At 44.5% G+C, this 26,040-nt stretch overlaps 1 protein-coding gene across 2 annotated transcripts; it reads left to right on the top strand.

Annotated features, from left to right (window-relative positions):
* Window positions 1-3,047: 3,047 nt before the first annotated feature.
* On the top strand, window positions 3,048-3,761 carry LOC143270803 (periphilin-1-like). Of its 2 annotated transcripts, XM_076561917.1 has the most exons (2): window positions 3,048-3,305; window positions 3,426-3,761. In XM_076561917.1, the coding sequence occupies exons 1-2, from the start codon at window positions 3,048-3,050 to the stop codon at window positions 3,759-3,761; spliced, it is 594 nt and encodes a 197-aa protein (XP_076418032.1). The 2 variants fall into 2 exon arrangements, with proteins under 2 accessions (XP_076418032.1, XP_076418031.1); XM_076561916.1 differs by having other exon boundaries at window positions 3,048-3,761.
* Window positions 3,762-26,040: the final 22,279 nt, after the last annotated feature.

Here is a 26,040-nt window from a genome sequence, read left to right as displayed (position 1 = left end):
TTACACTCTAGCACTACATCAACATGCAGGATACACAAACAAGGAACCTGCAGTAAGATGTTTAGGAGGAATGAAATCGGCGGGGAATTAGCATAAGGAGGACATCTGATCGAGGTCAGCAGGCAAGGCAACAGCTCCCCAAAACCGGGGGCCAGGGCCCAACAGGTCCCTACTTTTTACTAAAAAAATGAGCTCCTGCCTTAGACTTCTTTCACTCATCCTGTTGGGGATGGGGGCACTGGAGGTCTAAGAAAAGGCTGTAGTGATGTAGTCCATTCATTCTGAACTGTAATTACCTCAGGTCTCATTGAAACAAATAATCTAACAACACTGGAGAAAGTGTCTTATTGATTTTTCTTTAATTGTTTTTTATTAGTTTTTTTTGACAGTTTCTTACTATGTGTTTGATCATATTTATCCCTGCCAACTATTTCTCAACTCATTTCCCCACTTTCCTACCCACTTAATTTTGTGTCTTCTTAAAATAACAACAACAAAACGTTTCTTTAAGACCAAAGTGTAGTGCCAGATATCCTTGGGTGTGTGTTCTTCAGCTGGAGCAATGTCAACTTCCCAGACCTACACTCTTAAAAGGAAATTGCCCTTCCTTTCCCAGCAGATAACACTTGTCAATAGCTCCTAGACATAGACCGGGACTGTGTGCCCACCTCCCACTTCCATGCTGGGATTTGGTCTGCCTTGGGCTTGCACAGGTTTGTTTTCTTTTTCATGGTGTTGCAGTTTGTGTGAGTTCATATGTGCATCTGCCCTACTGTGTCCAGAAGTTCCTTGTATTCCTCCACCACCTCAGAATATTATACTCTTGCTTTGTCCTCTTCTTCAATGATCTCTTAAGCCTGTGAGGGGAGGATGAGGTTCCCTTTAAGGCTGAGCATTCTTCTGTCTCTTATTCTCTGCACCTTGGCCAGTTGTTGGCCACTATGTTAACCACTGTTTACTCCATTTTAGAGCTCCTTAGATGAGGAATAAGAGATACATTGATCTACGGCTGTAATGATAAGTCAGTTTAATACTATGTGCATTTACAGTATAACATAACAGTAATAAGTTCTACCCTAGGGCCTATGACTGCTAGCTGTATGTTCTTGGTCTGATAATGCTGCTAGTATGGGTTTCCTCTTGTGGAAAGGAACTTAAATCCAATCAAAAAGTGCTTGGTTACACCAATACTATTTGAGCTACTAATACACCAATGGCCATGTGTTATGCTGATCATTGTTGTAGCTCAAAGGTTTCATAGATAGGTGTGACTGATGATGACTTTTCTCCTTTGGTAGCCTGCATAGCATCTTCCAGCACATGAAAATAAGCCAGTAGGAATTAAACATTTAGATCATTACCAACTTGATTCTGCCATGTTCTATGACTCAAGTATGGGTAACTTCAACAGTAGGGTTAATGAAAATAAAAGGCCAAATGTTATGACATTATGATTTTTCCTGTTATATAAATTAATTTTAATAAATTTTACATTTGTTCAAAATGTTAAATAAATATATTATAAGCTTGTAGTTTCAGGTACTTTAATTTTTCACTAGTGAAATTTATTAGAATATTATGATTTTTTTGCTATTGTGTAAATTAATTTTGATTCATTTTAAATTTGTTCACTGCTAAATAAATATTTTACGTGCTTCTATTTTTGACTTATATGTTTTAAATGTTTATCTACATTTTATTTAATTTTTAAATTTTAGAAATGAAAAAAAATCACATCCTTTCCTTCTCTATTTCTTTCCCTTCCATATCCTCTCCTCCTGGATGCCTCTCAAATTTATGTTGTCTTTTCCTTGATCATCACATGCACACACACACACACACACACACACACACACACACACATATGCACAAATATATAAATACAATGTTTCCAGTCTATTTCGTGTTGCTTGTATATGTATTTGATTTCAGAGGTGACCACTTGATATTGATAACCAGTTAAAAGGGTGATCCCTGGGGAAGACTAATTCTTTAGCAGTCTGTAGTTCTTTGTTTAGAGGTGGAACCCTATGAGATTTCCCGCTTCAAGTTAGCATATTGATTGGATTGTCCTTATTCAGGTCTTGTTTAGGCAGTCACATTGTTGAAATATCATGGGTGAAGCTTCCCTTTCATTTCTGGTTCCTACAATCTTTCCTCTTCCTCTTAATGATGCTCCCTGAGCCTTAGGTGCAGGAGTTTTGTGTGTGTATCTTGGGGCTAGAAACCCCACAATCACTTGTTCTCTGACATTGAGTGGTTGTGATTTTCTGCAATGGTCTCTCTCTGTTGCAAAGAGAAGCTTTTTTTGGTGAGGGGTGAGAGCTACACTTTTTTGTAGGAAGTGGAATTCACTTAGGAATTGTACTGATTTAGTCAAGTGGTGGTACTGCATTCTCCTGTATGACATATGCCCCCACTAGCCCCAGCTAATTTCCTAGCTTACAAGTACCTGGCAAGATATCCGTGCTGTTGAGTAGGCCTAAGTCGAATTAGAGAGCTGTTGGTGCGGTTTCAGCAGCATCGGTGGAACGTACCTATTGGGGAGTTCCGATGACGAATTTTTAGACAATAACAGATTCTTGAGCTGAGCCATAAGTGTGGTTGGAAATTGAAATTGAACCGGAAGGGAAGTAGGCATTTCTGTTCGCAGAAGTCCAGTGGCTTCCAAAACAGATGAAATGTGGTCTGAGGGATGGTGTGACTACAAGCGACTTCCAGGAAAACAAGCGCAGGGATGGTATGACTGCAAGCCACTTCCAGGAAAACAAGCGCCTCCTTGGAACCATCCCAGTGATGGCAACCATAGATTAATCAATGTTGTGCCAAAGAGACCGCCTCTGGGAGACAAGAGATCTTCTCTGCTAGCCAAACCCAAGGAAGGAGGCTACAGTAGATACTACTGTCATGTTGATTACCAAGAATGGGTCAAGGGCCGCTGTTTTACTCAGGATCCAAGAAGAGCCCCACCCTACAAAAGAGGCCATTATGGCTACCGATGTTCAAGAGATGAGTATTCCACAAGCCAACAGCCTCAATACAGGGCCATGAGAAACGGCTTTAGAAGAAAACGTTTCTATTCTTCCCATTATTCAAGACAACGCTCTCCCCATAAACGGGGCGCTCCTTTTTTGAGAGAATCTCGTGTGGGCGGGAAGGACTCCCTACACAGCAGATTTGGATCCAGTCTCAGCAGTAGAAGCAGGATCTGCTCCTTCCATCAGTTTCGAAAGAGACGTAAAGAGAGAGCCATCCAGTTTTTGAAAACATCAAGAGATACTGTGCCCTCAAGTTCTTCATCCAAGGTGTTAAAAAGCCCCAGCCGGCTGACTGAGAAGGAACAGGCTGATGCCGCATGCAAGAGGGCTAATGAAAATTCCAAGCAGTCAGAAGAAAATAACTTGGCTGAAATTTCCGAGTTTGAGATGGGATCCAAGGCACCATTACGTATCAACCAGACAGAAGAACCCGAGTCAAACACAACAGCTGGCCCAGAATTGTGTGAAGACAGCCAGCTTAGCATTCGCTCAAAAGCGATCGCATCAAAAATCACTGAGATTGAGAAGGTTTACCGACAAGACTGTGACACTTTCGGGATGGTGGTGGAAAGGCTGGTTGAAAAGGATCCTTCGTTAGAAAAATCTATACAGTTTGCAATGAAGCAGAGTTTGCATGAAATAGGTGAGCAACGTGTTGAAGAACTCAAGCATTTCATTATGGAGTATGATAATTCTACTCCAGATTTTGGAGACCCTTTTTAGAAGAATTAGGGCTCGGTTCAAAAATTGTGTAAAAGCTTCTAGATTTCTTACCTTTGGATTGTTTGCTCACCCTTGATGCATGGGGGTGAAGCTTGGTCCTGCCTCAACTGAATGGAAGTACTAACCCTTTTGGAGGAGGGGATGGGGGGAGGGTTTGCTGTTCCCCAATGGAAGTACTAACCCTTTTGGAGGAGGGGATGGGGGGAGTCTTGGGGGGAAGGAGCGAGGAGATGGAGGAGGGATGTGAGGGTTATCTGTGGTTGGTATGTAAAATGAATTAAAAAATTAAAAAATAAAGCCAGTTCATGTACATGGCATAAGTTCTGTTCCCATTGCCAAGGGAGAGGATGAGGGGAGCTTGGGGGGAAGCAGGAGAAGGGGAGGGAGGGAGAACAGTGATTGGTATGTAAAATGAAAAAAACATAAATAAAATTTAAATAATAAAAGAAACGTGGAAGAAGACAGCAAGGCCAGCTGAGCTCCCCTCACCTTGTAAGTGAGTGAGTGAACAAGTGAAGAGACAATTAGGACATTCCACTCTCTTCTTGATCCTTCCCAGCATAGCACTGAGCCACAATTCAAAATTTGTAACAATAGGTACATTAAAAATCACGGCTTTAATTACTGCCCAATATCATTATCTTCTTTTTTGAGTCAGGGTTTTACCATCTAGACTTAGCAAGACTGAAAACCATGTGTAGTCTGGCCTCAAACTCACAGAGATCCCCCTGCCTCTGCTTCCTTTATTCTGAGATTAAAAATATGTGCCAGCATCTTCAGTATTCTGTTGGTTATAGCCAAGATGTAAGTGCTGCTGTTGCATCACTTTTTCCTTTGGTCCTCCAGCTTACAATTAAAAAATGACATGGAGACATATTATTAATTATAGGCTCAGCCTATCGCTTATGCTTGTCCCACTAGCTCTTATACCTTAAATTAACCCATTTATATCAATCAATGTTGTGCCTCATGGCTTTTTACCTCTCTTCCATCTTGCACCTCCTGTTTCCTCTCCACGTCCCCTGGTGTCTGTCACACGCCTAGATTCATCTCTCTTGCTCTCTTTCTTCCTGGAAGTCCTGTCTAACCTCTTTCTGCCTAGCTATTGGCCATTTGGATCTTTATTAAAGCAATCAGAAGGTGCCTTGGCAAAGACACATCTCTACAGTGTACAAAATAATTATTCCACAATACATGCTTAGCATTATATTGCTAAGCTCTTCATTGGGGTACTTTGATGTCACAGCTGGGTAGGTGTAATTGTTGTTTCCTTCCCTTGGCTGCTTGCACAGCACCCAGGACTATGAAAACTAGTCCTCGGTGTGCAGACATTCAGATCAGATCCAGCTTGGATCCGTTCAGTCCTGTTTCTGAAGTACATGGTATTTTCAGCAAGAGAGACTTATCTCCAACTTCTGTGACACAGCCAAGGGCAATGTCCATATCCCATATTGTAGCAGGAATCTTAAAAGTTCTTATTAATAAAAACAAACCCGGGACTAGGTATTAAGGTGAATGCTGAAAGATCAGAGAAACAGAAGCCACAGTCACCTCAGCTTGCCAATTCTCAGCTGATCCTGTTTCCTCAAACTGGAAGTCGCTGAGTCTTCATCCGAATGGATCTCAGCTGAACTGCACAGCTCAAAATCCTAAAACCTTAACCAGCTCTAGTTCCTGGTTTTTATGCCTTATATACTTAGCTGTTTTCTGCCATTACTTCCTGGGATTAAGGTGTGAGTCACCATGCCTGGCTGTTTCCAGTGTGGCCTTGAACTCACAGAGATCCAGATGGATTTCTACCTCTGGAATTCTAGGATTAAAGGCGTGTGTGCCATTGTTTTCTGGCCTCTATATCTAGTGGCTTTTCTGCTTTCTGACTCCAGATAAGTTTATTAGGGTACACAATACTTTAGGGAACACAATACCACCACATTTCCCCCTTTTTTGTATAAAATTAAAAAAGCTTATAACTAATACAAGAAAAACTATATCCAATAAATATATACAATATATACAGTCAAGAATTACATTAACGATGTCTAGTCCATTAACATTTGACAGATTCAAATGAAAAACTCCATTAATATATAACAATGTCCAGTCCATTAACATTTGACAAATTCAGACAAAAAATTCATTACTTATCCTATTTAAAACAAGTAGTTCCTTTTTAAAAGTAGATTCAGTAACTGAACTTTATATCTTATCATCTCCATATTCTATCTTTTTTCTTTTCATAATAGATTCAATAATCTACATTTGTCATTTTTATATCTTCTCTTTTTCTTTTTAGAGTAGATTCAATGATGTACCCATTTATCCTATTATTTATTTTTTTCTTCAGAGTAGATTAAATGATCTACCGCATATCTATATTCTCTTTTTTTTCTTATTTTTAAACAAAAAATCTGACTCTATTCTCCTTGTTCAGCTTTTTTCCTGACCATTAACAATTAACAACTTGTAACCAACCATCATAAGCAATGACAATATCCATAACTCATTAAACAACCAAAAACCTCCCATCCCAACTCTTGGGAATGTGGGCATCATTTTCTTAAAATTAGTTCCTGCTTTCTGGGGGTGAAGACTGCTTTAGAGAATCCTGAAAAGAAATTTTGTGGTTAATTGTTAAGTCCTGTATCATTTGTCCAGTTACTGCATAATGAAAAAGTGCAGGGCTTGTTTCAAGTCCTTGTTCAAGTAGTCTGTCAGGCTGGATCATCTCAGCTAGCCATCTCAAAATTGTCCTGAGCAGTTTGTAGTCCAAAGTCGATCTTTCTGTGGTATTATTCAGCTTAATGGCTTTACCATAGTCCATATGGAATCATTGTTGTGGGGTACCATTATTGTTTTGAAGATTTCAAAGTTGCTTTTAGGTATGGTCATGGTTCTCTGCAGAATTTGTGTGTGTGTGTTCCGTCTCTGTGGTTTGGAGTAATCACAGTCTGATAAATGTCTGTCTCTTGGAACCATGAAAGTTCTGCCCTAGAAGACAATATCTTCACAGCCATTTCTCCCCACCATTTGACTTGCCAAATTTTTCCAAACTGACCTTTGCTGATGCTTTCTTGTAACACAATGGTCCTGGCAATTCTTCTCTGAACAAGCAGCAGTAAACCTTTCATCCCAGGTAGCAGCCATCACTGCAGTCACCAACTCGATGAGAAGCAGCCAGCAACTCAGAGCAGGAGATGCTGCCTCCATGGTCCCACTGCCACTGTTTGTGGCTGGGCCCCGGCCAAAGTTTCTCCTTAGCAAGCCTCCTAGGCCGGCCTCAAACTCCAGATCCTCCTGCCTCTGCCTCAGTTAGCAAATCCTATGGGAATGTACCACCACAACCAGGTTTCATATTCAGCATCTGAAGTTTTGGAGGCAGGAATCACAGAAGAATGAGAACAAATGTGCCATTTGACTTTCTGTGCCTGGGTTAATTCACTTAATATAATATTTTCTAACTCCATCTCTTTGCCTCTAGATTTCATTTTCTTTACTGATGAATAGTATTCCACAGTGTATATGTACTGCATTCTCATTACTCATTCATTAGTTGAAAACTACTTAGGTTATTTCCTTTTCCTAGTCTATGTGAACAGAGTGGCAATGAACAAGACTAAACAAGTATCTGGAGTAGGATGTCAAGAACTGTGGAAACATGCTAAAGAACTGTATAGCTTGCTCATAAGGTATGTGTTTGCCTGCATGTGTGTTCACACTAAATGCATGTCATGCCCACGGAGATCAGAAGAGGTGTCAGATCTTCTGGAACTGGAGTTAAAGAATGGTGTTGTGAGCCTCTAGGTAGGTTATGGGAATTGAGCACTGCAGGGAGTATAGAAGCATCATGTAGCCTCTGTCTACACAACCAAGCTCCTGGTTGTGTCCACCAAAAATATCTCAATCATGGACTATTGTTCCCTGGGATGAAAAATGAACCTCAGCTGACAAGCACAGGGTTAGGATGCCCTTTTAAGGTTTTGCGTGATTAATAACATGAAGTCCAATCCTTTTATAATCTAGTTCCATGACAACATTACAAAATAGTTTGGATAAACATGATGACATACACCTGTTGTTACAACACTTGGGAGGCTGAGGCAGAAGCATGGTCAATTCTAAGACAGCCTCAGCAGCTTGGGGAAACCATGTCAGAAAGGACGGAAGAAAGGAAGGAAGGAAGGAAGGAAGGAAGGAAGGAAGTAGAAACGGGCTTGGCACCGGTGATCCATGCCTTACATTACACCCAGTAATGAAAAGGTAGAGGAACATGGATCTCTGTGTATTTGAAGCATGCCTATTCTACAGAGTGAGTTCCAAGACAGCCAGGATTATACACAGAGTCCCTGTCTCAAAAAGGATAAAAAAAGAAACTTAGTTATACGTTCTATTTGAAAGTTTGACAAGGACTTTCTAAATACAGCACAATTTCTAAAGACAATAGAAATATAAGAGTGAAACATTTGATAAATCTGCTTTAGGGGTGACAAGGTTTTTTTTTTTTCTTTTATTTATTTTTTATTGTTTCTGGAATTCACTAGTTAGGAATCTGAAAAGAAAGAGTGAAGGTCAGTGAGAGATTCTGCCTCAAAAATTAAAATAAGTTGAAAATCTGGTAAATAGAAAAACTACATTAAGCAGAAGAACAGCCAGGTATGCTGGCATTTGCAGGTGGGGTATAGCCCAATCATTGAGAAACAGATTGAATCATCAACAGGAATGAACCTACTTTGTCTTTGCTATAAGATGGCTTTCAAGCCTAAGATGGAGGCAGCCTGGTTCATCAGCTGGGGAGATGGTTCAGCACTTAATAGCCCTTGCCACTCTTGCAGAGAAGCAGCATTCCCTTATCAGCACACAAATGGCAGCTCCTAAGGGCCTAAACCTCCAGTCCAGGTGATAGGATGTCCTCTTCTAGCCTCTCTGTGAACTGCATGCCTCTGTTACAATTAGGTGCCTGCAGGGGAAACATTCAAACTCATGAAACAAAACAGATAGTTTTAAACATACAGAAAACTTAAAAAATAATTAGCACATATATGTTCATATGATGACTGTTTTACCTGAGTGTATATTAGAGCACGGTGTATGTGCCTGATACCCACAGTAACCAGAAAATCTTTTCAGATCCCCAGGGACTAGAGTTACAGACAGCTATGAGTCACAATGTGGATGCTGGAAATACAACCTCAACACTTTGGATGAGTAGCCAGAGCTCTTAACCCCTAAGCCATCTTCCCAGAGTGCCCCCATCCACCACATTACTATTGTTTTGTTTATTTATGTATTTATTTTTGCTTATTTAGACAGAGTTTCTCTGTGTAGTCCTGGCTGTCCTGGACTCTCTCTGCAGACCAGGCTGTCCTAGAACACAGAGATCTGTCTGCCTCTGCCTCCTGAGTGCTGGGATAAAAGGCATGAAGCACTACTGCCCAGCCACACATGATTTTAAATTAATTATCTAGACAAGCTTTTGTGTGTGCCAGGCTAGCCTCTGACTCACTGGGGGTCATTTGAAACCTCTGATCCTCCCTGCCTCTACCCTCTAAGTGCTGGATTTATAAGCTTGTGCCAGCATGTTTTGTTTGCTTGGTACTGGGAATCTAAAACCAAGGCTCTGTGCTCCTTCACTGTACCAAATGAACTACATTCTCAGGCCTAAGCATTCTCCATACTCTGCTTCTGTGTATGGATGTTTTGCCTGCATATGACTGTGTACCTGGTACTTACAGAGGCCAAATAGGGTGTCAGAGTCCCTGAGACAGGAGTTAAAAATGGTTGTGAACCACCATGTGATTGCTGGGAATTGAACCTTGGTCCTCTGGAAGAGCAGTCCTTACTCTTAATTGCTGAGCCATCTTTCTAGCTCTCCTAAGCATTCCTTTCTAGCAAGTAGAGAGCAAAGGATTTCTGCCATTGGAGACTCTCGCAAAGCCATTTAGGTATATGCCTATCCAGGTAATCGACAGGGTAAATGGCTTTAGACTTGTGAATGGCCATTACTCCCTAAGAAAAAAGAGAAGAAAAACGAAGCAAATCAGGAAGGGCTTCTGCAGACCAGTGAAGACCTCTTATACAAGCCCAGGAGTCTCTGTGGAAATTTCACTTGAGAGGTGATAGGAATTCCAACCATGCCCCCAAGGTCCTACATGCCTGGCAGGACACTCAGGCATTTCCACTTAGTCATTTCTGGGTCATATGTACTGCGTGACACTTGACCCTGTGGTTGTGTAAGCACGTGGCACAGCCACGTGATCTATGAGCATGTGTGGAATAGCCACATGGGCCTGTGTGCACAGATGGGACTTGGCCTTTAAAAGACAGGCCCCATGTTCTCTGCCCCCTTCACACACGAGTCCTTTCAGCAGGCCTGCTCACATCTATCCTTTTCTCCTCATCTTAATAAAACTCTTGTTAGTGGATTCTGTCGTGTGTCCTGACTTTTCCTCACTGGGTAAGAGGGCACTCAAAACCATCAGGAGGAGTCTCAAGCTCCCTCCACTTCCCACTTCCCAAGAGATGTAATGGCAGCCTGAGTCTTTACCCCTCCTCCAAGCATCCCTCTCCAGGAGAAGGCAATGCGGATACTGTGAGATTTCTTGCTGACCCTGAAAGCTAAGAAAGACACCTCCTTGTCCAGGAGAAAGAACCTCATGGGCTCCAATGTTCTCCTTCCCCTCCTCTCTGATTTATCTATTTCTACCCAAACAGCCAGGAAGTGAGTGAGAGATAAACAAAGCCTGTGAAGTCAGGGCCTTTGAGCCAAGGCTGGGCACCTCAGCAGGCCCTTGGTCATAAGGGGAGCCTCAGCTGGGAAAGAATACTGGGGGTTAGGATTATAGGGAATGGAGGCAGAAAACTCCATACTGATGGAGGCTTTTAAATGTCAGTTGAGGGGCGGCTGGTGTGCCTTGGCATGTCTGCGAAACTGGGTTCCATCCCCAGCTCCTCATAAAATAAGCCATTTTAACCACTCCTGCCTTGGGATTTCAGTGCCTTTACTCTTTTACTTTCTACCGAGGATCTGGTTTCAAAAGGATACTCCTGATTGAGACATCCCTAAGGAAAACAAAATAAGGAAATATTATAGAGAAGCCTGTTGCAAACAGGAGGTCCTTTCTGTTGTGATTTTGATGGTGTGACTTCCTAGGCTTTTGCTGGTGCTGGAGACAATGCCCTCCCCAAGGCCTAGAGATAGTAAACAACTGCTTGGGCTACTGCCTTTCACATGTAAAAAACCAGAAGCTAACTCACCCTCCATCCCAACCCCTCAGGAGTATTTCCCTACCCTAATTTTCTGGGGCCAGTTACTAGGTAAGTCTGGCCTTGCCCACTGAAGCCACTCAAATTAGCCAGTCATTAACCTGAGCACCTATCCTAACCCCCTTCTTACCTATAGACATCACAACAAAGGGGCTTTTCTACAGGCCTGTAACCCATGCGTTCTTCATATCAATCCCCACCCCATTCATCCTAGTGGGAATCTGACACCCCCACACAGATATAAATGCAGGAAAAACACAAATGTACATCAAATGAAAATAAATGAAAATTTAGGGCTGGAGAGATGGCTCAGAGGTTAAGAGCACTGGCTGTTCTTCCAGAGGTCCTGGGTTCAATTTCCAGCAACCACATGGTGGCTCACAGCCATCTGTAAAGAGATCTGGTGCCCTCTTTTGGCCTGAAGGGATATGTGCAGGAAGAACACTGTATACATAATAAAATTAAAATAAAATAAAATAAAATAAATGAAAATTTAAAAAAAGTATTGTCATCTCCTGAACTATCATGCTCACTGTACCCCCTAAATAAAAGACTACCCTAATGCAGGATGTGTGTCTGTAATTCCAGCAGTTTAAATTTGGAGGCAGGAAGATCAGGATTTTGAAGTCACCTTAGTTTCCACAGAGAGTTCCAGACAAGGATGAACTACAGGAGACCCTGTCTCAGGTGAAAAAACAAACAAACAAGCAAACAAACAAACAAAAGTGGCTTTATCTGGGACTGGGAGGCTTGGACCAAACCTAGGACCTTACACATGCTAAGCATTCTTCCAAACTTGGCTGGCTATTTTTAGTTCAGTCAAATCATGAAGCAAATGAAAAGACAAGAGGGAAGTCCTATTCCTTCTGTATTTCTGGCCGGGGGAATCGTCCAAAAAATTTTTAATGTTACTCACTTCTGTACAAGGAATGAAAACATGCATCCAGACTTTGTAAGCAAATATTGGTGTTGTTTGTTTACCTTTGATTGGCAGTGCTGGGATGGAACCCAGGACCTCCTGCATGCTAATCTAGTACTCTAGCTACACCTGTTACCCATGTGCCTCTTGAGAAGATTTAGTGTCTTTACTTTGGTTTTGAGACAAGATCTGGCTACATAGCATTGGCAGACTTCTGCTGCCTCTGCCTTCTGAGTGTTGGGGTCATGGATGTGGGTCACCAGGTCTACCTCACACACATTCATCGAAATGATATTAGTTAAAATTTTAACTAAGCACCTAGACAGCTACTTACTGACAAATAAACAGAATAGGAATGCATGCACAGATGATTCAGACCTACCACCACTGGAGTAACTGAGCTAACTAAGGTCTACTTGTGCAAACAACACAAAACGCCAAGCAGGCCATAGGAAAAAGACCAACAGCACTTTCAGGGCCAGAGGGAAGACAAGGAGCTCTCACCATGCAGCAAAGGGGTTAATATAGGTGAGGGTGGGAAGACAGTCAGAGCTGTGTAAGGGCCATATGTGAGATTCTCTGGACATGAACTGGTCCATTTGTAAATGCATTAATTGGGTGGGTATATGCCAGAAACACTTGTATCAAAGCAAGATTCTCCACTTCCATGTAGTTGCACTTTGTAACACTTTTATTGTGACTGACTACAAATTGCAGTTTCCGGTTAACTGAAGTTCCAAGCTTTGGGCAGGGTGTGTGTGTGTGTGTGTGTGTGTGTGTGTATTTCTCTGGGGGTAGGTGTGTGTATGTGCAAACACAAACCTATGTTAAAGAATCTATGAATCTAATTAGTTTGTTGGAACTTCTGGTAGTTAGGAAGAATAGGAAGCATGCAAGACCTGAGACAGATTATCTTGGGCTATCTTTACCCCATTAAGAGCCACCTAATGTTCACCTCTGTAGGACCAATTGCCAAATGGTCTTATTAATAAAAAAAAAACAAAACCCGGAGACAGATATTAGGGTTAAACAACCAGAGATCAGAAAGGCTGAAAGAAGGGAGCCATGTTCTTATCACTTGGAGATCCTCTGCCAAAGAAAACTACTTCTTGTATACCCATGCCTATAGGCCTTTCTGTTCTGACATATCATTTCCTTTCTCTGCCCAGCTACATCACTTTCTCTGCCCAGCTCTGTCATTTCCTGTCTGTCTGTACAGACCTGCAGACCCTTATGGTTAGTGCTGGGATTAAAGGTATACACCACCATGCCTGGCTCTGTTTGCAGTGTGGCCTTGAACTCACAGAGATCCAGATGGATCTCTGCCTTCCAAGTGATAGAATTAAAGGCTTGTGCTACCACTGCCTGACTTCTATGTTTACTATAGTGGCTGGCTTTTTCCTCTGATCCTCGGATAAACGGGAGGTCATGTGAAAAATGGTATCAGGAACATTCATGGGAGGAATTTTTAGTAGGATCGGCTGCTTTCAACCAAATAGGAGAAGGACTACTTGAGTGGAGGTACAGGACGATCAGATAGAAAGAAGAAATCAGGGGTACAGGGTAGAGTGGGGGGAGGAGGAATAAACAAAGTAAAATGAGACACATCTGCAAAAATGTCATTTCATCAATAATGAAGGGCAACATTTAGTCTGCTAATTAAAAAAATTAACACTGGGAGGTGGTAGCACACATATTTAGTTCCAGTACTTAGGCAGATGCAGGTAGATATCTGGGTTTGAGTCCAGTCTGATTCTATAGAGCAATGTCCCAGACAGCCAGGGGTACACAGAGAAACCCTGTCTCTAAAAAAGTAAAACAACAACAACAAAAAACTTTAACAAGCACAGAGCACACATAAGAAAGAAGTATTTCTTTTGGTTTCTTGGCTCTGTAGTAGAGCACAGGTACCATGAAGACAGGAAGGGGAAATGGGGGGAAACATTAGTGGGGAGGGCAATGATGGTGTGTGTGGGGGTAATGTATAGGGTGGGAAAGCCAGCAGGAGAGTGAATGGATAATGACTTCTTTGGTGCTTGAATGAATCCATAGGCAGGTCTATTTCTCATAGGTTTTCTTGAAAAATGCATATACAAAATATGTACATGTAGTTAATTGGAAATATCCCATCCTGGGGAACAATGCCCTCCCCTGGAAGCACAGACATTAGGAGAAAAAATCTGGTGCCAGGTGTGTGAAACCTCCTTTGAGTTTTGTGGTTTGATGGTCCAAGAGATTTCCTCAGACAATATAAGCTGTTGCCATTGGTCTGGTTGCCTGCCAGAACTTGAGGACATGACCCTCCTGAAGAGCAACAACCACTGGTCTTCCAAAGGACCCAGGCACAGTTCCCAGCACTTCTGTGGCAGCTCACAGCCATCTGTGTCTGCAACTCCAGTTCCAAGGACTCCAGTGCCCTCTCAGTTCCTCTTCTGTCCTCTGTGGGCACAAGGAATGCTTGTGGTACACACACATACATGCAGGAAAAACACCCAAAGGGGTGAGGTAGCACAACACTTTAATCCTTATTAAAACTTATTTAAGCTTGTTTTTCCCGTAAATGCTAATTTCCCGTTACATGGTTCCTTCAGTCACCCTTCCTCTCACTTAATGGAACTAAAGATTTTCTCAGGAAGTAGAAAAGAAACCCTGGAGGCTTTCCCAGGTCCACAGCTCCCGCCCCTCTGAGACTCTGGGGGGAATCTAGGAGAGATCAGTTATCTGCTGGGCGGGGCCAGCACTCAGAGGGACAGGAGTTTCTTTCTTCCTTTCCTACTTACCCTCAACTAAGAGCTGGGAGTGTGGGAAGGAGGCGCCCAGTGCATTGGAGGTTGCAGTCCCCACAGATGGCTGAGATCCGACCACAGGACGGCCAGGCCTAAATCACGTAAGATTCCTGCATTATCCCCACCTTCCTGGTAGCTTGAGCGATCTCTCTGAAGCCAGGGCCTCTCCCTTGACTGAGTGTGGGACCCTGAACCTGGGAGCTTTGGGAATTGGCGCTTGCTGGGACCCTGGGGCAGGTGGAGGAGACACCACGTGGGATGGCCTTTTTCATGCGTTTAGGGACCCTTGAGTTTGTGCACTGGGCAGCATCTGCAAAGCCTGGTGGAACGGCTTCGTGGGGGACCCGAAATCACGTCCCTGGTGTAGAGGAGGCTGTGGGAGGCCAGAGAGGGCTCAGGGACTTAGCACTAAGCAGCCCCCCCTCCACACACACACACTCTCTGCCTGTGCACAGCCAGTTAGGCGCGGGTGTTGTGGTGGTTTGAGCTAAGTAATCGCTAAATTGTGGCCGCCCTCTGCAAGGCTGTGCGGGTTCCCCAAACTTAGGGCAAGAACGTTTGCTTTCGTGGATGTTTCAGAGGGAAAAAAATTACTAAAAACAGCTGCATTTCTGAGTGTGCATTGCAAGTTCTCACAAAATTTCAGGCCTTTTTTGTTGTTGTTGTTGTTGTTGTTAGCAAGACTAGGTTTCTTTGTGTAGCCCTGGCCGCCCCTGGAACTCACTCTGTAGACCGGCTGTCCTCCAACTAAGAGATCCCTCTTACTAAGTCTCCCACGTGCTGGGATTAAAGTCATCCACCACCGGCCAGTCACATTTTCACTGGTCTAGGCTCTAGAGTTTTGTGAACTGGAGAAGATATGAAATCAAGGTTATGAATACTTTACAGCACTGATTGCGGATACCAGGACCTTGAACACGTGAGGAAAAGCACTCTGCCAACAACCACTTGCTCCCTGGGATATTAAAGCAATAATGAAACTTAAAATTTAAAATTTTTAATAAGAAATTCTTTCAGATACCAAAGTCTATAATAATACATAATATGCTTAAGAAGAGCAAGTCCTATTTAAAATACAGGTAAAAATGCAAATTATTTACAAATGAGAGCATTGTCTGTATTTGTGGGTGTTCCTCTGTATCCTTGTATTTGTTTTTACTCATACTGAAGCATAAGTCTCCAATGCAGCATTATTTAAAACTTAAAGTTTCTGAAGAGATTGATATCATAGTTCCTACTTATTTACCACAATGAATATTATGTTCACATATAGCCATGGGTATTTTTTTCTTTGCTGTGTTTTTACTCAAATGTACGTATACTTACGCTTCCTCCTCTATCATCTAGAATGATAATGAATGACATAACACACAAAACAATACAAAAGATGTTACCCCTCCATTGAGTTTCTGCATCCCTACAAGGTTTATCAAGGTTTAGTCGGTGAACCAGGCATGGAACTAGGAACTTCCTGTACGTAGCCATCGCTCTTTCTCAAGTTTGTGTATACTTCAAGGTGATTTGATACTGGAATAGATTTAGGATCTCTTCCTCTATTATTTTTCAAACTGTCTTGTCCCTGACATCCTCCTGCTTTCATTACCCAATGATAAGATAAGAGGACTCTTGTAACACATTCAGCACGGCAGAATTATTTTTGAAGTTTACTTTATCTTTTAAATTTCTCTGTGTGTGTATGACTGTGTATGTGTGTGTATACAAAGTGTGTATGTGTAGTGCATGAGGCACAGTATACACGGTGGTAGAACAAATATTAGCAGTTAGTTTTCATTTTTAACCTTATCTGAAACATGGTCTCCTTTATTTTTGTGTTCTGAACGCACACAGAAGTGGACCTAGAATTTTTGGCTTTATTCTGCTTCCTTCTTTAATTTCTATCTACCTAAAGAAAGCAAGAATGACAGGAACGCTATGGTTTGCAGAGGATCTAGACACAGGTTTTCAGGCTCACTGAAGGAAATGCTTTTACCTGAGACACCTCTGTGATCTTACAATTCTTCTTCCATGATTGTTATACCTTTTTATAAGTCGACAACTATTTTAAGTACATTTTTAAATCAAGGATATTACTCCTTGTTTATATCCATTATAAGCAAAGATATGGACTGGGGTTCAAATATCATTTGACACTATATGGGTCAGGATAGAATAATTAACCTACTCTTAATATATATATATATATATATTCTATATACATTAAAAATAAACATATATGATATATATCAGCGCTCTATATAGAAAACATGTATGTAAACTAAAATATTCTCTCAGAAGAATTGCTGTCTCTGTACCATGGAGAATCCAAACCCTCTAGGATGCATATGGGCTGATGTAGGGAATTTCTTCTGGCCTACCTCACCATGTGAAAAAGTCCAAATGGCGACCCAGGAATTATAGGTGGAACCTTCCCAGAAACATGCAAAAACTTCTGCAAACTACACACATACTGCCAAGTATCTGGGAGAGGTTCAAGCCTGCTCAGAGCCATGTAGCAAGTGAGGCCAGAAGTCTATCATGCATTTAATTCCCTCCCTGACATTCCGATTCCTCTCTTGGTGACAGGCCTTCTCTCTGGCTTGCCTTTTGTTCCTTTTACAGGGTTTCCCTGGAGCTGTGCTTCAAGTGGAATTCAGGGCCTGAGACCTGTCAGAAAAGGTTCCTGCTCCAGAAACACATCCCCACATCCCTACAAGGGGTCTGAAAGCCCCCACCCATCATCATCCTCTGCAAGCGGGTTGTGTGTACCAAGAAGGCAGTGTGGTGGCTCAAAGTGAATCCAAGTAGAAACAGGTAGAGAAGGGTTTGGACTCAGGGGTGCTCACAAACAGGCCAGGTAGTACTTAGGTACCATGGAGGCCAGATTTCATGGTCCCTGCCTCCCCTGACAAGCCTCCCCTCTGGGATGCAGGACACACCTGTAGGCTGCATACTTCTGGGTTCTCCTGCCTAGATCACCTTGCCTTAAACCCAGGTAGAGCTCTCAGGGTCAAAGGTAGAAGATCCCCTTGTCCTGCACTCCCCTGTCCAGATGTCATCTCAGCAGGAAGAATAAATAGAGAAGACTATGAAATTAACAGAGGGCTCTATCTAGAGTCCAAGAACTGCAGAGCACGCAGGTGTACTTGTGTGTGTGTGTGTGTGTGTGTGTGTGTGTGTGTGTGTGTGTGTGTGTGTGTGTTTTGTGTGTGTGTTTGGTGTTTGTGTGTGCCCGGGTTTATTGTGTCTTAGTCCTGTGAGGGCCCATAAGCAGTTCCTAAGAGGCAGAGTATATAAGGGTTTTATGGTCATCAGTCCAGGTTGAAAGGGAAGAAGAGGTTGGCATGTAGGGGAAACCTTTCAGGGCTCCATTCTTCTGCTCCAGGTCAGGTGAGCACAAGGTTTGGAGTGTTGCATCCTGTGTGTGTTTTGGGGCTCAGGGCCGAGCCGGGGCATGGTGGATTAGAGCATTGTGTAGGAACCATCAGGAAGGTGGCAGGACTGTCCTTTGAAGTGGCCTGCCAGGCAGGTCTAGGAGGTCAGGGCCTCCACCCCCAACCCAAGCACCAAGAAGCTCCCTTGTTAGCCTCAGCAAATGTCTCCAGGAAGCTTTGTAGAGGACGATTTGGAAGAGCATAGACAGGCTTGTCTCCAGGTGGCAGGGAGAGTGATTTTCTTCTAGGCTCCATCATGGAAGATGTCAGCAGTGTGGAGGTGGGCCTTTGTAGGCTTTCAGTGCTCATTGAAGCAAGGCTTCCTGTTGGGGAGTGCAAAGCATTTCCCGACTGAACATGGCCAAGCTACCCTGGAGACCAGGATTAGAGTGTACATAGGAAGGAGGGATAGAGAAAGACAGAGATAGAGGTGGAATTGGAGGTAGAGGAGGATAGACAGATTGTTGGTGGGACAGGGAGACAGAGGGTAGCTGAGAAATTGAGAATCTGCATGTGATGTTGGGTGTTTTCCTGTTTGTTGGTATTTTTCTATGCAGGCTGGTCGGGAGACCCATTCTGTCTATGGACAATTGTTTCTCTTCCATGGATCTGGGCCCCTGGAGGGAATTTTGTGTGAGGATGCCTGGAATAGGGGTGGTTGTGTGCTGCAGGAATCCTGGTGTTTGTGTTAAGAGTCCCTCAGCTTCTATGTTGCCTGTCCTAGATCCACTTGAATCTCTTGAAGAGCTGAGTGAGTCCTGTGTGTGCCTAGGCCCTGCCACAGGTAGGTTGGTGTCCACAGAGGATACAGAGAGTTCCATGCCTTAAAGGGTATTAGGGATGTTAGAGAATGGAAATAGACGTTTCCCGATGTTTCCCGATGGTGCCTGATAATTGGTATAGGGTAGGGTCGGGTGAGAGGAGATGAGGGGTGGGAGATGGAAGACTTTGCAGAGGAGAGGGATTGTAACAGAGCTGGTCGTAGGTCAGAATGGTTGCCTGGTGTTGCCTAGGAGACGGGTAAGGTGGGGTCTGGGCCCCGGTATTGGTAGACTAGAGGGCAGATGGGTGTAATGTTTCTTCTTTTGATGTGTGCTTGTGTCTAGCTCAGTGACCTGGACGGCCTGCCTGTTGAGGGGAGGTTGTGGATGTCCCCGGCCCCTAGTGATCCCTGCTTCCAGTGATGTCGGGCAGCATCCACCTGAATGCACTTCAGCATGGAGGCCAAGTTTTTGGAAGGAAGCCCTTCTGCTCTCCCATCTCAATATCAGACCATCGGACCATGGAACATGGGACTCAGGCCCCCGACCCTGGAGTCCTGACCAGTGCACACAGCTGCCTGCCCTTTTCCCTTGTGTCCATCCCGGAGCGGCCTTCTGCCAGGTGGGAAGCCCGTGCTGGGCCTAGGGTCCCATTGAGTTGGGTGGAGTCTTGTAGACAGCTGCTGGATCTGTGAAAGCTGTGGGGTGTGTGTGTGTGTGTGTGTGTGTGTGTGTGTGTGTGTGTGTGTGAGGGGTGAGGGCATTCTAGAGCAGGGATACAGTTGTGAGAATACACTGGATTGGCTGTTAGGGGGCGACGCTCAGCCCCTGGTCCCCAAATCCTTGAGTATGTTTCTGAGGCTCCTCCCCTAGAGTCCAGATTGGCATGTGGTTTGTGTAGGATTCCCTTAGGGTCTGGTGTGGGCTCTCCATTGCTTCTGTGCCCATGTTCACACACTCTGCACTTGGGCCCCTCCATCACACCCTCCACCACCCGCCTTCATGGGCTGGCTTGCGCCCAAAGCCCAGTGTCTCAGGGCAGTGCAGGGCATGGAGGAACCTGTTAAGGTCGCTAACCAACATCTGTCCACTGCACCCCCAGCCGATGCACACCCTGGGATCCCTAGCAGCAGCCCTAGAGCCTCAGGTCTGTACAGTCCAGGCCTACATGGTTGGCCTCCATCTTGGAGCTAGACAGGAGAATTTTGGCCTTTTTTCGAAATTTTTTTTTGCTTTGCGAAGGGCGGAGGCAGAGCACCCTTCGCCCTGGACAGCTGACTTTCGCGATGCCCTGTTGCAATCACAAAGATGCAGTTTGCGGATTCTGCCAGCAAGTTCCTGTGCTTCACCCGAAATGGAGGCGGGCCGGCTAGGAAAGGGCTTCCTCATGGGTCACCCAGGACCAAAGCGGTTCTATTGCCAGCTTCATGACCCAGGGGAGCTGGAGGTGGAAGCAGGGTCCAGGTGACCAGCTCCGGGCAGGCGCCACGAGGCTTGGCTTGCGGGTCACGGAAGCACAGCCTCTGGGGTCCTCTGGGCGCCATGTCTGACAGGAGCAGAGGACTTCTCAGCAGAGGATTGTGCAGCCTGGGCTGCATCATGGTCGGTGTGGGGAGCTTTTCCTGCCAGGGCGCCAGCCTGCCTGCCCGTACCATGGTGCACAAGGCCACCCTGCCACCCCCTAGCTCTTGTCTGAGCATCCCCAGCAGTACCCACAGCTCACTTCCGGAGACCACACAAACTCTGCCCTGAATCTCTGGGAGGGTCTCAGGGTCTCAGGCCTGGTGGCTAGCAACTGTGACCAAATGTCTGTCATCCATTTAACTCCTCCTGCCATCCCCTCTCTTCTCTGGCTGCCAGGTCTTCTCACTGGCTTGCCTGTTGTTCCTTTTACAGGGTTTTCCCTGGAGCTGTGCTTCAAGTGGAATTCAGGGCCTGGGACCTGTCAGAAAAGGTTCCTGCTCCAGAAACACATATCTAGATCCCTATAAGGGGTCTCAAAGCCCCCACCCATCATCATCCTCTGCAAGCTGGTTGTGTGTACCCAGTAAGGCAGTGTGGTGGCTCAAAGTGAATCCAAGTAGAAGCAGGTCGAGAAGGGTTTGGACTCAGGGGTGCTCACAAACAGGCCGTGTAGGACTTAGGTACCATGAAGGCCAGATTTCATGGCCCCTGCCTCCCCTGACAAGCCTCCCCTCTGGGATGCAGGACACACCTGCAGGCTGCATACTCCTGTCTTACCTGACTAGCTCACCTTGCCTTAAACCAGGTTAGAGCCCCTAGGATCAAAGGTCCAAAAGCCCCTTGTCCTTCACTACCCTGTCCAGGCATCATCTCAGATGGAAGAATACTTAGAGAAGGCTCTGAAATTAACAGAGGCCTCTATCTAGAGATCTAGAACTGCTGAGTACACAGGAGTCCGTGTGTGTGTGTGTGTGTGTGTGTGTGTGTGTGTGTGTGTGTGTGTACTCCGGGGATTACTGTGCCGCAGTACTGTGAGAAGACATAAACAGTGACTCAGAGGCACAGTATGTAAGAGTTATGGTAGTCAGCTCTGGGATGTAGGGGAAGCACGGGTTGGCATGTAGGGGAAGCCTTACAGGGCTCCATCGTTCAGCTCCAGCTCAGGTGAGCACAAGTTTTGGAGTGTTGCAACCTGTGTGTGTTTTGGGGCTCAGGGCCAGCCGGGCCATGGTGGATGAGAGCAATGTGTAGGAACCATCCGGAAGGTGGCAGGAATATCCTTTGAAGTGGCCTGCCAGGCAGGTCTAAGAGGTCAGGTCCTCCACCCCCAACCCAAGCACAAGGAAGCTCCCTCTTTAGCCTCACCAAATGTCTCCAGGAAGCTTTGCACAGAGGAAGATTTGGAAGGGCATAGAGCCAGAGGGTAGCTGAGAAATTGAGAATCTGCATGTGGGATGTGGGGTGTTTTCGTGTTTGTTAGCGTTTTTCTATGCAGGCTGGTGGGCAGACCCATTCTGTCTATGGACACTTGTTTCTCTTCCATGGATCTGGGCGCCTGGAGGGAATTTTGTGTGAGGATGCCTGGAATAGGGGTGGTTGTGTGCTGCAGGAATCCTGGTGTTTGTGTTAAGAGTCCCTCAGCTTCTATGTCAAGGTACCTTGACTTCAAAATTTGGATATAAGGATATGTTACTTTGGAAAAGAGGTTTTGCTTTTGTTTCCACAGAAAGCCAGAGGCTATGGATTTGTTCCACATTAAGATACATCAGGTTTCACCAGCCAAGACCCCCTGAAAGGTCTCCAGTGACACCATGGCCCAGATGATCCGACACCCAGAGCGGTTTCAAGGCAACTGGCTCCCACAATACAGCCTCAAGGACTACCCCATAGGCCTAAAATTTTCTTTGCGTCCCCATAAGATACAGCGCCCCCCTCCAGCAGGAAGTAGTAAGAGATGCTACGCCCAAATTCCCAAATATACCAAGCTGGCTTTAGAGGTGGAATTGGCTCACTCCCCCTCTAAACCCAGACATATTGCTTTAAAAAAAATGGTTAAGAGATTCTTGTGTCCCAAATCAGAAGAGCCCTCTGGTGTGGGACAGAGAAAAACCAATATTTTTATTTAAAACAGGTTGATTATAAATGTGATCTCTTTCTAAAAAAGAAAAGGGGATATGATATAGATATATAGGAGGATATGGAGATGATGAGATAAAAGGGTAGATTAATGAACCTACTTTTAAAGAACAACTTGTTTAAAATGTTTTACATTGGTATAGATTTTAGTTTATGTTTAAAATGTTTTACATTGGTATAAATTTTAGTTTATTGATACAAACTTGAAGTTAATTTTGTTATACTGTATATATATATTTCTATTCTTGTTTGAGGTATTATGTTTATGTAACTCATTTAAAATTGTAATGGATAATTAAAAATAGATTAATAATTAGTCATCTATGATAATCATATCTGTAGCCATGTTAGTTAAGTCTTCTAGGTATACATAGATATACTTCAGATAGATAGGTAATCTTCAAACACTTCATAGACCTAGAGAATATAGCATTTAAATAACTTAAAATTCTGTTGATGTGAGACACTATTGCTCCTGGCTACACCAATTGATCCCGAGAGAATGTTGGGCTTCTAAGACATTTCCATTTGGAAGTTTGTCTTTTTGGCACAAAATGGCCTACTGGGCAAAGAACTGCCCTTGCCTTGATGGCTGACAGTACATGCAATGCTGTCCTTTCTGGACAAGCAGGACACAAGGAAAGCGACCACTGTAGTCTGCCAAGACAGGGTAAGATGGTCTTTCAAATATCCTGCTTCTGAAAGTGGTCTGTCAGATACTCTAGGCCTATAGCCAATTTAAATGCACCAACAATGCTGAGAAACATTAGGTGAATGTCCAGGCTGCCAGCTGTCTTGGTCTACTCTTATAAGATTGCCGAAAGTTGCTGGAATCCATCTACCATTTCTTAGGTACCATTATGTTCCTTCTCAGGTCTTTGATGTGGTTAAAGACTAGATAGTTGTAATTTCCTCAGTTATGATAAAAGATAAGTTAGATATAAAACTTTAAACTCACAAATATAAGATAGATAGGACATCTTCTTTAATATTGTAACTGTAATACTTGCTCAATTATTGTTTTATTATATGTAATATTACCATGTTAAAGTTAAAACCTACCTTTAAAAAAAAAAAAAAAGAAAAGGGCAAGTGCTGTGGATACCACTCTATATAAATAACCCACTGATGGCCAGTGACCAGGCAGGAAGTATAGGCGGGACAAAGAGAGAGGAGAATTGGGGAAACAGGAAGAAGGAGGAGAGACACTACAGCCACCGCCAGGACAAGCAGCATGTGAAGACGCTGGTAAGCCACCAGCCACGTGGCAAGGTATAGATTTATAGAAATGGGTTAATTTAAGATAAAAGAACAGTTAGCAAGAAGCCTACCACGGCCATACAGTTTATAAGTGATATAAGCGTCTGAGTGATTGTTTTATACGTGGATTGTGGGACTGCGGGGCTTGGAGAACCTGGAGAGAAGCTCTCCAGCAACACTTCACCAAGGAGGCCAAGGTTTTGGAAGGAAGCCCTTCTCCTCTCCCATCTCAATATCAGACCATGGGACCATGGAACATGGGACTCAGGCCCTGACCCTGGAGTCCTGACCAGTGCACACAGCTGCCTGCCCTTTTCCCTTGTGTCCATCCCAGAGTGGCCTTCTGCCAGGTGGGAAGCCCGTGCTGGGCCTAGGGTCCCACTGAGTTGGGTGGAGTCTTGTAGACAGCTGCTGGATCTCTGAAAGCTGCGGGGTGTGTGTGTGTGTGTGTGTGTGTGTGTGTGTGTGTGTGTGTGTGTGTGTTGGTTGTGTGTGTTTGATGTTTGTGTGTGTCTGGGTTTATTGTGTCCTAGTCCTGTGAGGCCCCATAAGCAGTGCCTAAGAGGCAGAGTATATAAGGGTTTATGGTCATCTGTCCAGGTTGAAAGGGAAGGACAGGTTGGCATGTATGGGAAACCTTTTAGGGCTCCATCCTTCTGCTCCTGCTCAGGGGAGCACAGGGTTTGGAGTGTTGCATCCTGCCTGTGTTTTGGGGCCCAGGGCCAAGCCGGTGCATGGTGGATGAGAGCATTGTGTAGGAACCATCTGGAAGGTGATAGGACCGTCCTTTGAAGTGGCCTGCCAGGCAGGTCTAGGAGGTCAAGGCCTCCACCCCCAACCCAAGCACCAGGAAGTTCCCTTTTTAGCCTCAGCAGATGTCTCTGGGAAGCTTTGTAGAGAGGAAGATTTGGAAGAGCATAGACAGGCTTGTCTCCAGGTGGCAGGGAGAGTGATTTTTTTCTAGGCTCCATCATGGAAGATGTCAGCAGTGTGGAGGTGGGCCTTTGTAGACTTTCAGTGCTCATTGAAGCAAGGCTTCCTGTTGGGGAGTGCAAAGCATTTCCCGACTAAACATGGCTTAGCTAACCTGGATACCAGGATTAAAGTGTACATAGGAAGGAGGTTTAGAGAAAGAAAGAGATAGAGGTGGAATTGGAGGTAGAGGAGGATAGACAGATTGTTGGGGGGACAGGGAGCCAGAGGGTAGCTGAGAAATTGAGATTCTGCATGTGGGATGTTGGGTGTTTTCGTGTTTGTTAGTGTTTTTCTATGCAGGCTGGTGGGCAGACCCATTCTGTCTGTGGACACTTGTTTCTCTTCCATGGATCTGGGCCCCTTGAGGGAATTTTGTGTGAGGATGCCTGGAATAGGGTTGGTTGTGTCCTGCAGGAATCCTGGTGTTTGTGTTAAGAGTCCCTCAGCTTCTATGTTGCCTGTCCTAGGTCCACTTGAATGTCTTGAAGAGCTGAGTGAGTCCTGTGTGTGCCTAGGCCCTGCCACAGGTAGGTGGGTGTCCACAGAGGATACAGAGAGTTCCACGCCTTACAGGGTCTTGGGGATGTTAGAGAATGGAAAGAGACCTTTACTGATGGTGTCTGGTTGTTGGTATAGGGTAGCGTGGGGAGGGAGGAGATGAAGGGTGGGAGATGGAGGACTTTGCAGAGGAGAGGGATTATGACAGAGCTGGAGGTAGGTCAGAATGGTTGCCTGGTGATGTTTAGGAGATGGTTAAGGTGGGGATCAGCCCCCAAGGTTTGGTATGCAAGCGGGCAGGAGGGTGCAATATTTCTTCTTTTGATGTGTTCTTGCCCCCACCTCAGGACCCTGAACGGCCTGCCTATTGTGGCAATGTTGGGGCTGTCCATGTCACTTAGTAGCCCCTGCTGCAGATGATGTGGGGCAGCATTCACCTGAATGCACATCACTACCAAGGCCAAGGTGTAACAGTGATGATGCTGTTGATGTGTTGTTCTGTGCTCTTTGCAGAATGTGTATAAATATATCTATAATTGTTTCTCACAACACACCTAGAAAATGTATAAGATTACTCATGTCAATCACGAAGTCATCAAAACAGTAAGGCTATGGCCAGGATCCTATATCTCCAACTATTAGCTTCACACAACACTGTGGCAGCTCCATAAGTGACTAGTGGCAATGTTTTATGCAAAGGAGAGCTGCCTTTTCGCATCTCCTGACACAGGATGGATGATACCATTACCTCATTGCAGTTGTCAGCATGTCATATGCACATTTATTTGT

The sequence above is a fragment of the Peromyscus maniculatus genome, chromosome X (assembly GCF_049852395.1).
Source record: "Peromyscus maniculatus bairdii isolate BWxNUB_F1_BW_parent chromosome X, HU_Pman_BW_mat_3.1, whole genome shotgun sequence".
Classification (NCBI taxonomy): Eukaryota; Metazoa; Chordata; class Mammalia; order Rodentia; family Cricetidae; genus Peromyscus; species Peromyscus maniculatus.
The sequence above is the reverse complement of the archived record's forward strand: the minus strand, read 5'-3'. Positions and strand labels throughout refer to the sequence as shown.